The sequence below is a fragment of the Ammodytes marinus genome, assembly GCF_949987685.1.
Source record: "Ammodytes marinus genome assembly, chromosome: 2".
Lineage (NCBI taxonomy): Eukaryota > Metazoa > Chordata > Actinopteri > Uranoscopiformes > Ammodytidae > Ammodytes > Ammodytes marinus.
This window is the reverse complement of record NC_137231.1, coordinates 23,086,237-23,100,117: the sequence shown is the minus strand read 5'-3', so window position 1 is coordinate 23,100,117 and position 13,881 is coordinate 23,086,237. Positions and strand designations below refer to the sequence as shown.

At 41.4% G+C, this 13,881-nt stretch overlaps 1 protein-coding gene across 1 annotated transcript in view; it reads left to right on the top strand.

Moving 5' to 3' along the window:
- The window catches only part of fbxl17 (F-box and leucine-rich repeat protein 17), a 215,263-nt gene extending 201,606 nt beyond the window's left edge, over positions 1-13,657 (top strand). The window contains exon 11 of the mRNA XM_080050935.1: positions 11,634-13,657. Coding sequence (XP_079907061.1) covers positions 11,634-11,771 — 138 coding nt within the window. The 3' untranslated portion in view covers positions 11,772-13,657. The remainder of the gene's footprint in view (positions 1-11,633) is intronic.
- The last annotated feature ends 224 nt before the right edge of the window (positions 13,658-13,881 follow it).

Here is a 13,881-nt window from a genome sequence, read left to right as displayed (position 1 = left end):
ACAGCCCAGTCAGCTCACCGCCTCGGCAGCGCAGCTCGGCCTGTGTAAATTTGTTTGGAATTGTCAAAACGCTGAGAATTTTAATGTAACAGCTTCCCCGAATGTCACAGGACTTAGAAAGTGTAGAATTCATTTAAGAACTGTTAACAGGATCCATCTGGCTCTCCTCATGTGGAGCAGTGTGAAGGATTGATTTTCTCCGTCACAGTTTATACAAACCTGCTTCCGTACTGTATACACTTTGCCGCCAGACCAGTCCGGATTTTGTGTCCACAGCCATTGGGACTGATATGAAGAATTTTTGAATATTTTTTTTCTACTGTGAAAACATAGGGCTAGCGCGAGCACACATCTGACTGTAGTCTATTTGATTTTCAGAATATTTTTTTAATTTAGAATCTCCTTTAAGTAGCTGGAAGACATACGTTTGTAATAGAGTGGAATGTGTGCATTGTGCGTATACTTTTTTTTCCTACATGCCTGTCCAAAGGATTTCCTTTCTGTCTTTGTGTGTTTGCACATGCTATAATGTATTGTATCTATGTGTAACTGTGTGTGTTCTCCAAGAGGAATTCATGTTATTTGCTGTTAACACGGCTCATAATGGGGCATTGAAATCAGAACCCCTCCGGGCCTGGGCGAATGGCGTGCTCCGCCTGACTCAAACGATTACACCCCTCTGCCCTCAGGGCCAAAGCACCCTGTTCTGACGAGGGGAAAGAATGCGATTGATCCGAACTCCTCCCAAAAAATAATCAAATCAATTCATTTTGCTCCTCATTCAGCTATGACTATTTGCCAGTCTTTTGAAGTATTCGGCTGAAAGACTCAAACGGAAAAAAAATGCCTCCATCTTCTGAAAACACTGATCCTTTTTGCCCGGCATATGTCAGTTAATGCGTCTCAGAAAAAGCCCCACTCCCCCAGTAAGTCTACAGTTAAATGTTAGGTCTTCTCTGCGGGAGGAATTCATCTTTCAACACTTCCACAAACACAATGGAACATTATTTATTAATCCAAGCTATGCTTTGGTGTGGTCAGATTCAGTGCTCTGGCGTCTGAAATCATATCATAGCGATGCAGTCACAACATTCTGCTCCTTTGCAACCGGGAGACACAGAGACGCGCATAAAGTAAAACATGCCAGAGTTACACACATTTACCAAATGCTAATGCTGGAAGCTTTTTGGGCTCACCACACAATAAAGATAAGTGTCCAATCACAGGGTCAGGGATCCGGCGGTAATCTTTATTGATTTGAGCAGAAGCACACGGTACTGTGTTGCACTGTAGAGAGCAACTCATTGCATGCCTGATCTTGACTGTTTTCATAGGTCGTCCTATATGTGTTACAGTAGGTTGCTGTTTTCTATAATGGGCTCTCCTGGACATTCTGTGAACATTTAGAGCCTTCATCCTGTGTTGATGTATCACTTTGGGGATTTTGATCTCATTCGGCCTCAGTGGAATGTTTTCCTAAACAGCGATTCCACAGCTTGCTCAATATGTACCTCATTTTCCCCTCTCATCCTCTTTCTTATCCTGCCCATTCTCTGTCCTCTTCTCCTCTCTTCTCATCTACCTTCTTTTCTCTCCTGCCTCTTTTCCACTACTTCATTAGAGCGAAAACAAATGGGCCGTCCAGGTTGTGAAACCGAGAGAGGGGGCAAACTCACACAGTCAGCACAAAGCGGAACTAGGAAAATAATGACAGTGACTTCTACTGGCCCCCTTCAGGGACAGCTAGTGGAGAGAGCAAAGAGTTATCATAGTAACGGAGGAGATGGAGAAGGGGAATATAAATTAAAAGGAAGGGTGGCCAGGGCCTTGAAGAAAAGATTTAAAAAAAAACTGATGACGAAAATGATTAAACGAACGACAAACAAAGAGAAGATTAAAGGGAAATGAGTTAAAAGGAGACAATAGGAGTGAATGCTGGCTTTATCCTTTTTTTTAATGACCCCCAATAAAGTGTTTTGGGTAAGCAGTTTGGAATTGTGCTGCTTCCATTACCTGAACTGAGGTGTGTGTGGAGCGGTTGCGTTTGGGGAACAGGTAGGTAGCGCTGCTGCAGCCCCCCCCCTGATAGAACAAACCAGACAGACCTTGTTAAAAGAAGAGACATCCCAATCAATACGGTCGTTCCACTGGTGCATTCAGCTGCCGGGGACTGTGCGCAAGATAGGCACGGCACAGCAATTTGCAGACATAAACAAGGGGTCTAATTGTTCAGAGCCTGGAGGGTTTGGAGTGAGGAAAACAAAGATGAAGTATGGTGAAGAGTTAAGAGCCATTTTAGGTTCTCATTTAGGAAATGCCGAGTCCGGGACTATATGGCAGAACTTTTCTTTGGTGAGCGTTGTTATGGTGAACGGCAGGGGTCCTTAGTTTTTATATATGCTTCTCGGGCAAAGGGGAAGTAGGAGAAAGACACTGCAATGCACAGCATCCAGCGTGTGAGATAGCCAGGTTCTCTGGTTCCTATTTTCCACCGGCTTTGGTCAGACTTGAAAGTTCAAAGTCGAAAAAAGTAGTTTTGAAAAAGAGTAATTTGCTATTTGTGATTTTTCAGAGTAATCATGGGAGTCTCATCCCCGCACAGAAGAGCCGTATTGATTGGGCGGTCTTAACTGAAGCCGGCTCCCCGATCATCCCTTCATCTTGTTGCTTAAAGGGCAGGAGCAATGGACAGTGAAGGAGAGTGGGTTGAAATAAAGTCAGCCACCGACAGAGTTCATTGAGTATCTGAAGGGAATCTTCAGAAATTGCCAACAAAAAAAATCTACCAGACACACAAGCGCGTAAAAAACCTGACCTCACCCGTGCTCACATACACACTCTCGTCTCGTCCTCACCTCATCTTTACCCCTCTTCTTCCCTTCTTTTTGTCTCTCCGTTCCTCACTCCCTCACCCTCCTCTGAGCCAAGGACTGTCAAGGTTGTTTAAATTTTGGATGCCGCTCACATCTTTTGTTTATTCAATTAGTTTATTCAAGTTTGCCCCCCCCCCCCCCCCCCCCCACACACACACACACAGATACACACACAGTCCTGTCTTTCAGCCTTCCCCCATATTTTCTCCCCTGTCCCCCTCATCCAGTGCTGTTTACTCATCACAACGGAGGTCAACATAATCACATGGAGTCATGGGCAGAAAGTAGATAAGACTCAGTGTGGCTCTGGATACTTTAAGAAATGCCAATAGTGATGTGATTTGTGCCAATAAGTAACATTGGGCTCCATACGTTTGTCTTCCTTCTCCCAGAGACAGCAAGTGGTCCCAGCCCACTTTTATATAGCCTGCAGGCACAGTGTCTGACTTCATCACTGTTGGGGATAAATTCGCTATTTAATGCTAATGACAATGTAGCTCCCCTCACTGAAGGCTACCTCTGTATAAAGGGACCGCTTTTGGGGGGAGGGATCGATTCAGCCTCTGATTTATGTCCAGCTTTATAATTGATTGGAAACAGAGAAGCCGATGGGTGCAAAAAGCCTTGAATAAGTTTAGCTGTTTTTTTGCAGAAAGAGAGTGTGTTGTGGAAATAGTGTGCCTGTGACCTGTGGCTGGAAAATTTTCACCAAGCGAACCAAAATTTGCAAAACAAAGATACAGGTTTATCATGCTGTCAAGGTCTGTGCTTGCTTGTACTCAGTGAATAGACCGAAAAGGACGAAATCAATTTGCAAAATGTTTTTAATAGTGCTTTTTATTGCAGAAGGGCTTGACCTAAATTGCAGCGTTCTTATTTGATTATTGCAAATTAACCCATAATTCAGAATAATCATTGTGCAGTAAGTGGTGTCCACACGTTGGGCTTACAGATGAGATCACTGACTCTTGCTCACAGCCCTGTTTGTTGACCAGTCCACAAATCTAATCCTCACTCTCCTCGCTCTTGGGAGTCACTATGCATTTTGAATCATGGTGTTCTTTGAAAGGACAGGGTCAAGCTGTCCTTGTGCCTTATTTATTCTGAAGAGCTGGGGAGTCATGGGAGGCAAAAAAATTAAACACAGTAGTTCTGTTGTGATTATCTTTAAAGAATTCTGCTTGTCTGACCTCCAGTAAGCCCCATCGGAATTTGTTACTATGAGGCATGTTTGTGTGTGTGTGTGTGTGTGTGATTGTGCTTGTCTGTGTGTGCGCATGTGTGTGTTCCATTTGACGAGGAAGAAGAAGTCTTAGTTTACAGGGCATTAAACCGGTCCACTACTATCCTTTTGTTTCTCCCCCTAACCTGAAACGTGAATTTCTCTCCCGTTTCACACCTTCGTCTATTCTTTCTTTCTGTTTCTATTTAAAAAGGCCGTCAATTTAAACGAATGTACTGTTTAAAAGTTTAAGCGCTTTGGTTATATAACGTGAACAGTGATTCATTGATTTATTTATTTTTAAATGTTTGGTCGGAAATGTTGAACCTAATCTGAAACAGACCCAAATGGATAGATTTCAATTTATATGTATAGATATGAATAAAACATAAAGTACAATCCTGGAAGAAAACCAATACAAATAGACTTGCGGACAGCCAGATCAAAAGATAATTGGGCCCAATCCGAAACAAACAATTCAAAGCACAACATTTCTCTCCTGCCATGTTAATGATGCACCAAGGGATTAGAGCTAATACAGAGTATACTTTTAGCCACTTGGGTATTAAACATATTGACCCACACACCTACAGTATGTCCTGCTGGAATAGAAAAGGGATCTAGTTAGACTAAATACAATTTCCATCAGGACTAATTCAGGTCCTTGGTCTTGGTAACTACAAACTAGTGACTTGTTGATCTATATCTAACGTATTTGTTAAACAAAAGTTAATTGTGGTGGATTCTGGTGACATTGTTTTCTTTACTCTAGATAATTAAAGCGTAATTTAATATTTTGGTTTTGGCATTTTTTACCTATAGTACTTTATGTGAAATATTAAATTAGTTGTGAGTGGGATTGCTACCGGAACGCCAAAACGTAACTCTCAAGCTTGTTCGCAAACCGTGTCCATACAACACCTCCCATTTAAATTAACTGTAATATTCCTTGTACCTAATAGATATACTCTAGCTGTGATAGTGTTTTCCGCTGTTTCGTCGTCTCTAAAATTAACAAATACATTGTGAAAAGCCTCTTTGAGTTATGGAATGTTTTCCTCCAGTCTGAAAAGATAAGAAGGCCTGTGTAGAGAGAGAGGGATTGGGCTGAGCCTTCTACACATTCCTTTAGTTACTTTTGTCACGCGTGATGGAGTATGGGGTTTACAAACCTGGCCTCCAGAACCTCTTTCTCTGACCCTGTTCAGTTGAGCCCCCCATTCCACTGTGTGTGTGCGTGTGTGCGCGCGTTATGCACTGACACCTTGCTTTTCAGTTCTGCTTTTGTCTGATATTGTGCAGGGATGAGGGTGTGTGAGCGGGACCAGACCTTAGTTGTCGCAATCGGTGCCTGACCTGGTTTATAAAAGCACATTCAGAGCCATACACTGCGTAGTTGCTTGGCTTCTTGGGACTAAATCAAACTGTATGAGCTCAGGCTTTCCATGGGTAAAGAGCAGCCTATTCCTTAAGCTTTCCTAGCCATCGCAGCAATAGTTCATTTGGCAATATTGAATCCTTTAAAGTCAGTTTGTGGCGACCTCTTTTCTGTCTTTACACTTTCTTAAATCCTCTGTTTTTATATTTTTCCATTCATTCCACTCCCACTAATCAGAGACAGAGAACCATCTTTCAGTTGTCCAGCCACTCGTTTAGAAACTTTACAACGGGGGGCTTTTCCTCCAAGCAGTTTAACGGAGGCCATAAATCCGGCCTGTTTAAAACCAGACTTGTTTAAGCGGCCTTTTACTAAGACCTGATGCACTGCATTCTTTTGCTGCCTAAACAGGCTTTTTAAACATTTACCCCAAATGTATTTACTGGCTGACTGATACACTCTCTAGATGGGAGTAGACAGGGAACGGGCGGTATTTGTCTCTCTTTACAGGCCCGGGCACTAGCAATGGCTGCCACATGGCCAAAGAAAATGGCCGTAAGAAAGAAAAAAAGAAAAGAGAAGAGAAACCCTGCAGACGTGTGTAGAATGTTATGAAAACATTGGGAAAATAAAAAAGGAACATTTATTTAATACATTGTACATAAGTTACACAGACAGGACCACTGGACCTATTTTTGTTTTCTGATATATACATGCACATTAATTAAAATTCAGTTCTAGGTTGTTCATAATCAACAGTCGAGTTTTTACTACTTTTTCCAGGGTCCTTGTTGTTTCGTAAGGCACTCAGTGGGTTTGATATATTCACAAGGAGCAGAGGCCATATTCTTTATCAGCCCTCTATTTCCTAAACTCTCTCTTTATTCCATTTCCTTCCCTTGATTGCCAGGAGCACTCAGAGGGTGTTCTCACCATGTGGCCTAATATGATATGCATCTCTGTGTTTGTGTATCTGATTATCGATTTACGACCCTGTTCTTCTTCTTTTCCCACTGAAAATGTGAACTGCTGGCGCATTAGTCATCTTTACGATGTATTTTACTGCGCTGCTTACCAGAGGGGATAGCCCAGGGCTTGCGGTAAATGTATATTTTACGTGGTGATGGAGTGCATTTGCATTGGAGGATCAGCCCTAAGAAAGCCCCCTGTCAAGAAAGAGAGAAAAAGCATAAGAACACTCAGACACCGAGCAGAGGTCAGCTCAGAAACTTGCCGTCACTTACCCTCAGCCGTCACATGTATGTAAATGTAGAAGAGCAGTTGTCAACGAACGATCACACGCACTACCATATAAACCATCCACGTCCATTGTACTGCATGTTCAGATAAAAGGTGTATTTTGCCAAACAGCGTATCAGGCATACATCTTTTTGTTTCCCCGCTCATCCCTCTCTCGCCCTCTTGTAAACCCTGACAACGGCACATTACCCGTCAGCATGCATTACACCACACTTAGATCTACTGGGCAGCATCTTTGAAGTTAAAATGGGGGGAAAATATCATAAGTATAGGCCTTGCTCCAGATAGCTGTGGCGGCGCTCCCAGATGCTTTTCAAAGATTAGAATCATCAGTGAGTAGCGATCTGCTTTATCATATGGCTCTCCTACAGACTTGGCAGCGGGTTTGGGAGGAGGGGTTGCACAGTACACTTCACTGGGTCTGGACTGTATGGGGTAAAAGAAGAAAAAAAACCTGCCAGAGCCATATGTCTAAGGCACCATTCCAGTCACCAGGGGCCCCAGCACTTTCTGATATGATTTTGAAGCTTATGTCGCCTAGCGACAATTTCGTTAAGCACTGTTTTGCCAAGTAACAAAATTTCACTCTAGGAAGAAACCGCTGAATCACTGGTTTGAAGAAGTCAGTGGCACAACTGTGTTACTCTGTAACCCGAGGAATGCTCTCTCTGCCAGCCAGCTACCCACAGCATTTGGTCTGACCTTCGTGTCTAACATCAGCTTTGAGCTGCAAATACCAAGCAGGTGTGGTGATGTCATCACATCTCATTCAACATACCACAGAGCCATGCAAAGGGTACACAGCCGTTTTCTGGAGAAAGGGGGATTGGAGCTGTAAACTCTGGGAACTCTCTAGGAGAGGGTCTCTTACAGAAGTCTGTTGTTTTTGGGCCTTATAGTAACTCTTGGTGGTCATGTTTATGCAGTGGAGGAGAGTTAATGGATGCTTTGATGTAAAATATGACTGTTTACTGATTTTCTGTCAACTTGATTTTCTATAGTTTGCTGCAATATGTTGTTTAATTATGTACATAGGCATATGTCGTTCCAAGATGTCAGATAATACAAATAAATATCAAGCACAGTACATGAAGTAACTGTGCTGTATTTTAAGCGCAATGTATTCAGGCTTGGATATGATTGATAGCTAAATTGAGTGGCTTTTGCCTCTGCCATAATAAGAAGTTTGATTTCCAATCATTTGACGACTGTTGTAAGTGACAGTAATTACATTTCCACACAAAGAAAACAACAAAATAAGACTAATGTTTTGCCATTTTTTTTCAAAACAGAGAGTGTTATCAGCAAAGGTCAGTGCAATAGTTAGCCTGTTCGTGATTTCCATCAAAGTGGTCTGGTTGCAACTCAAACATTTAGCGTTACTGCAACCAGCAATTAGAAATTAATTCAGCGTTTTGATTGGGAGCCATTTTGTCTGTGCCGTGTCTGCTCAGCAAGTAGAGCTGCACTAAATTAGTATTAATGAATGTTATGGCCTCCCATCAGTTTGACAGGTCTATTCTTTAGATCTGGTATAATTGTAATTAAGCACTGATTAACGAGCTGGGGGATGTTTCATTCTCTTTTCAAGAATACAGCATAATATGTTATGAAGGCAACCGGGGGTTTGTCATTTTATTGGCTAATGAGGCCCAGCCATATGTCATAACAAACTTCACTTCTCTCTGTTGTGGCAGCTTTTGGAGACCTCGGTTAAGTTACTCCTTTGCTCCTGTTGGTTCCTTTTTGAAAGTAACATGTTCCCACCTTTTCAGCAAACTGCAGGTGTTTGTCTGTGGGGTCGCCCCTGTGGCTTAGGGCTTGAGACACTGCCCATGAACTGCAACATTCCCAGTTCAAGTCAGGCACTTTTGTTTCATCTCTCCCTCCTTTGTTTCCTGTCTCTCCACTCTAAATCACATTAAAGCTAATGATAACTATTTGCTGCCAGATGCGTTATTCGTTGAAAAGGATCGAAAGTCAGTGAATGTAATTTAATGTCATTTTTATTTTATTTTTTTTTCTTTATTTTTTTTACATATTCTTACTTAAGTCATTTAATTATTTTCTTCTCTGCTGTCTCTGTTGTTTTTATTTGTCTGCTTTTTTGTCATGTGTTTGTCCATTTCAAAACTTAATAAAAAACATTGTATATAATTTGAAGAGGGATAAAGCCTCCTGATTCACATAAATGCAATGTTTTTCGCTATTTTTTCATCTCTTCAGTGGAGGCTTAATTCATTTCATGACTTATTGACCAAGTCTGTTTCTGCACTTTGTCACATTCTGTTTTTATCATTACATCAACTTTTTCTATCATCATGCCAAGGTTACTGAAGGGGAAGACACACTCTTTTAATCTCCTTAAGGGAAATTCAATTTTTCACTCACTGTTATATTACTAACACACGTAGGCTCGAAATACACTCATACATGAATAAGACCTATACACATGCATTTAATGGAAAATATGGGGAGATGGAAGCGGTGCCTGTCTCATATGATGGCACCCTGAGCAGTCAGTGTTTTGGTGCCTTGCTCATGGTGTCCACACACTCCACGTGACTGGTACATGCTGGATTTGAACCGGCGACTCTCCAGTTCCCAAGCTCAAGTCCCCACAGACTGCGCTACTGCCAGTCCATTCGGTCTTTTTTTTTCTCCGAATTTCTGGCATTTCCATTAATTTTTATTTTAATGCGCAAATTGAAAAGGCACGTAAAATCAAGTAGATGGAAAAACGCACTTTGAAAATGTAAAATGTGCGCCACATTTTACTTTTTGGCCCAGCCGGTCCCATCTCATGAAATCATGCGGAAGGAGAACTCTGCAGCAGTTCTTTGATTGTTATATCCTCTTCCATTGCCCTGTGCGAAACAACACATCTAAAAATATGTGTTTCTTTGCCAATACTGTAAAATCACAGCTTTACTTGTTAAGTTTGATCTTTCTGTACAAGAGAAGGAATGTGGTGGTTGGAATACTCAAATCATCTGATAATAATAATAATAATGAACCGCAAAACACTGTTTTATTATTGCCTCAGTTTTACCGAATAGTTGATCAACGAACTGAAAGTGTCGCTGGAATTCTTTTATTTCTCACTCTTACCCGCTGATTGAATGCACCTTTCCAAGTGGTAAAGGTGTTTGTGTTTCTAATTTAAAAGCCCATTTGCCGTCCTCTGTTGTCTTGACTGGACAGGGAACTGAGGCCGGAATATTTTTCTGGCACATATTCTCAGACTTTTCTCTTTGCATCTAATAAAAAAAAAACGAAAACAGATGAAAGTAAGAAAGCCTTTTTGACCCTGTGGTCTTGATTTCTTTTTATTTCTCATGTATCAAGCGTATCCTGAAAGAGCCTGTTAAGCCTCTGTGTGTTGCTCCAGCTTGCTTGCTGTCTCTTCGTAGGGGAATCAAAGCAAACGGCTAACAGGCTGCTGTTGCCTCTTAGTCTTATTGAATTCACTTGTGCTGTGCAGAGTTTTCCATCTCCCTTCCGTGACCCGAGAGGCAGCCGTGATCTGTTCGTTAAAGCACACTTATTATCTGCTGCTGGATTTATCCTCAGCCTGTCTTTTTGTCAATCTGTCTGCCTGTCGGTTTGTTTTCTCAAATATTCTACTTGCCAAGAAATTGCTGATACGCACCACTATTAAAATATGTTGTGTTCAATGTAGTGATATAAGGAATGAGAAAGAATATGGCAACTAAAACAGATCACATAACCTGAGCCAGGTAACTCTTACTGTGAAACCCTTTTTCTTCTAAATAACACAGAACCCAAAGGGGCTCAGCTTAGGCCCATGAGCTTGAGGAAAACCGTGAAACACTTTTTTCACTGCTTTGGCAACAACGGATGACTGTGTGCTCAACATGTGTGTGAGTGTTTATACATCATTTCCCCTGGAAAGTGTCATGCTCGCGGGTGGGCGGGGGGTTGGTTCTGGGTGGGTTGTGGTTAACCCCTCAAGGTCTCTAGGGTTACTCTGGCTCTGCACTTTGTCAGATTCTCAGGCTTTCTCACTCTGGGCTGTCAGTGATGGCAGGGGCGTCGTAGTGGGGCCAAAAGTGGTACTGACTTACCCAGGACCCCAATGGATGGAGGGAGGGCAATGGAAAAGCCTTGAATAAAAAAGTTTGTTTTTGTTTAGGATATTTTATTTAATAATATTTCAGCAGATCTTGCAGATTTAAAAAAATGTTTGAAACAGTTTATGGTTTAAGTGTGCTATGAACTGTTGAAAACCATAATAACCACTACAGATTAATATAAACCGGTAAAAAATTCTATAAAAAGAAGCGTGAAAAATATGGATCAAGAGGCTTTATAAGGCACAGTATTTTTTTTCTTCAACTCCACCACTGATTGACAGTGTTGTGGTAACAGAAGAAGCAGTGGCCATTAGCTGCTTGTCTTTCTAGTCCTCTGAGTACATGAATGCCTCATTAAGCTGGTGAGCCCAGCCAGTGTTAAACCCATCGCCATAGTCTAATTGTGTGTGAATGAGCACATATGGGCCGACGCTGTATATGCTCTAAAGAAATTGCCTATCCTTCATATAGGCCTAGTACACTGCCGTCCTGACAGGGCACACGGCTCAATATGTGTTTCTGATTATCTTAATCAGGCATCATGGGGTTGATGCAGAGACGTTTGACATGTTTTTAAAAGACTCCATTTAAATTGGGTAATTTAAAAAGATGTATTGAATTGACCTATAGCATTATTTCTGTTACATTTATGTGCTTGCAAGTTGATGGCCTTCTTTAGATTTACAACCCAGGGTTGTGCTTGACCGTTTTACTCACACAAAATATCTGTTATATATTTGAATTTCAGTATATCTTATCTGATCATTATACTAAAGGTGTGTCTTTTTGTGTGTGTTTTGCAGGTGAACGAGGAGACTGTAGAGAGGCTGGTGGTGCAGTACCCTCACATTGTTTTCAGCACGGTGATGCAGGACTGCAAGAGAACCCTGGAGAGAGCTTATCAAATGGGCTGGAGCCCCAACACATCAAACACGTCGTAGCTACTGCTGGATAACATACACACACACACATAGCAGCAGAGAGGCCCTTTTTATGTACAGACCCACACACACTCAAAGACAAATCTGCAGTTGAGTCAAGTTTGCCTGTCATTCACTTTTCAAACATGCATGAGAACATGTACCCACACACTCACACAGACAAAGTTTCCAGTCCATCAACTGTTTCATTTGAAGCGAAATCCCCCATTTCAATCCTCTTCGGGAAAATATGGGTCTCATGCTATTTTATTATTAAGTGAAACCTCACATACCGAACCAATCATAGGTCAAAGTCAACGACTTGACGGAATCCTCCGCATCATCATTAGCTGTAAGTCAGTTTACAGGCAACGATATAGTGTACTTTCTTTGACAGGAACCTTGAGTGACTAGTTTGTTTTGGTGCAGAGGAGTGCACGTACAAGTGTTATTTGTTATCTACTTTAAGTTAGCGTTACTCAGTTGATATAGTATTAAGCCTCATACATTTAATTTCCTCTGGAAGAGAGAGGGGGTGTGGCGGTCTGGTCTTGAACATGTGAAGAAACAACAGCATCCAGACAGCAAATGCATCATTATATCAGAGACATTCCTTCAAACTGAACTCAAGTGCTGCAGTTAGATCGCACGAGACTTTAACATCAGGAGACAGCATCCCAGGACTTTGGTACGGGTGACAACTGAGCTGCCAGGGGAATACAGACCTCACCACAAGGATTTTCTGAAGAATCTGTGCTGTTTATTATGTCCAGTTGGATGTTTTCAGGACAGTGTTGGGGCATTTAACGAGGCTCCATTTGAAGGAGAGGGAGCACTTTGCTGTGACTTGGTATGCACATTGTCATGGTACAGAAGAAAGATTTCAGGCCCGAAATCGTCTCCGGAAAAAAAGCATGGCAAGAAAACAGCATTGATTATTTCTCCCAAAAACTGCATGTTTACATTGAGGTCCTCGTCATATCTTTTCAACTGGAGAGATATCGTCTGCCAATGGTTTGACATTGAAATATGCCCCCTGTCTGACTTGGAAATGATGCTGCGTTGTCAGTACAGAGTGAAATCAAAAACATGCTTGTAAAAAGAAGTTGCCTTCAACCTACAAAAAACCCTGGGTCATGTTATCAGAATATGTTAACCACAACCACTGTGATGACAGGTAAGGGGAAACATTGCCTTAAGTGGTTAGTACGTAAATGCCATCAAATTAGCAACTTGAAATCGACCCAGAATATACTTAAAGAAATGTTTATCTACATCTTGAGTTTATCTGATGCCGTATTCCTATCATTTTGATCTGACATATACATATAAAGAAATACTGTGTGAGATTTACTTAGCCTAATATTGGTTTTGAGCATATACTTGTAACATTATCTATGTAGCAATGCAACGAGGGATTTCTCTATCTTAGTGGTGTAGGAAGAAAAGAAAAAACTTGTCTTGGGCTTAGAACCAGGACCAGTCGGAGTTGGTGGGTAGGAAGTTGATAATTTTTCAATCTATTCTATGGAAGCTCTGTAGTGTACAGTTAAACATGCAAATAACCAGGGTATTTTTCTATGGTGTGAACCAGCTCTGGGTTCAGCCTCCACACACACTGTCACATAGACATGAACAATAGCTTAGTGACCTTAGGTTTTTGAGTAGAACTGTAAACCTTCTGCAGCGTCTAGAGATTTCAGACGATTTTAAAAACATGTTCATTTTTTCCCTTGTCATGTTTTGTAGGCTTTAATCGATGGAGAGTTTCTCCCCTCGGCCGGTTTTTGTCCTGTTTCTGTTCTTTTATAATCCCCATATGCACTTTCTTCTCAGCTGGATGTTGACACACTTGATTCCTGATTTGTTAAGGCAACCGTAAATGACTGGATTTACATAAAGATGAATAAAACACTACTACTTCAATCTTTTTTTTTCTCTTTCCCTTTTGTGTATGTGAAATCGAAAGCTGGAGAAGATTATTCAGAATGACAGTGGAATACTTTTCCGCTTATTTTACATCATCTTTGGATTTCTTTCCTGCAGGATTTTCCAGACTAAATTACATTACAAAGCTAAAACCCACAACGATTACGATGGCAGACACGGTCAAATTTGAATTCAGCAAGAT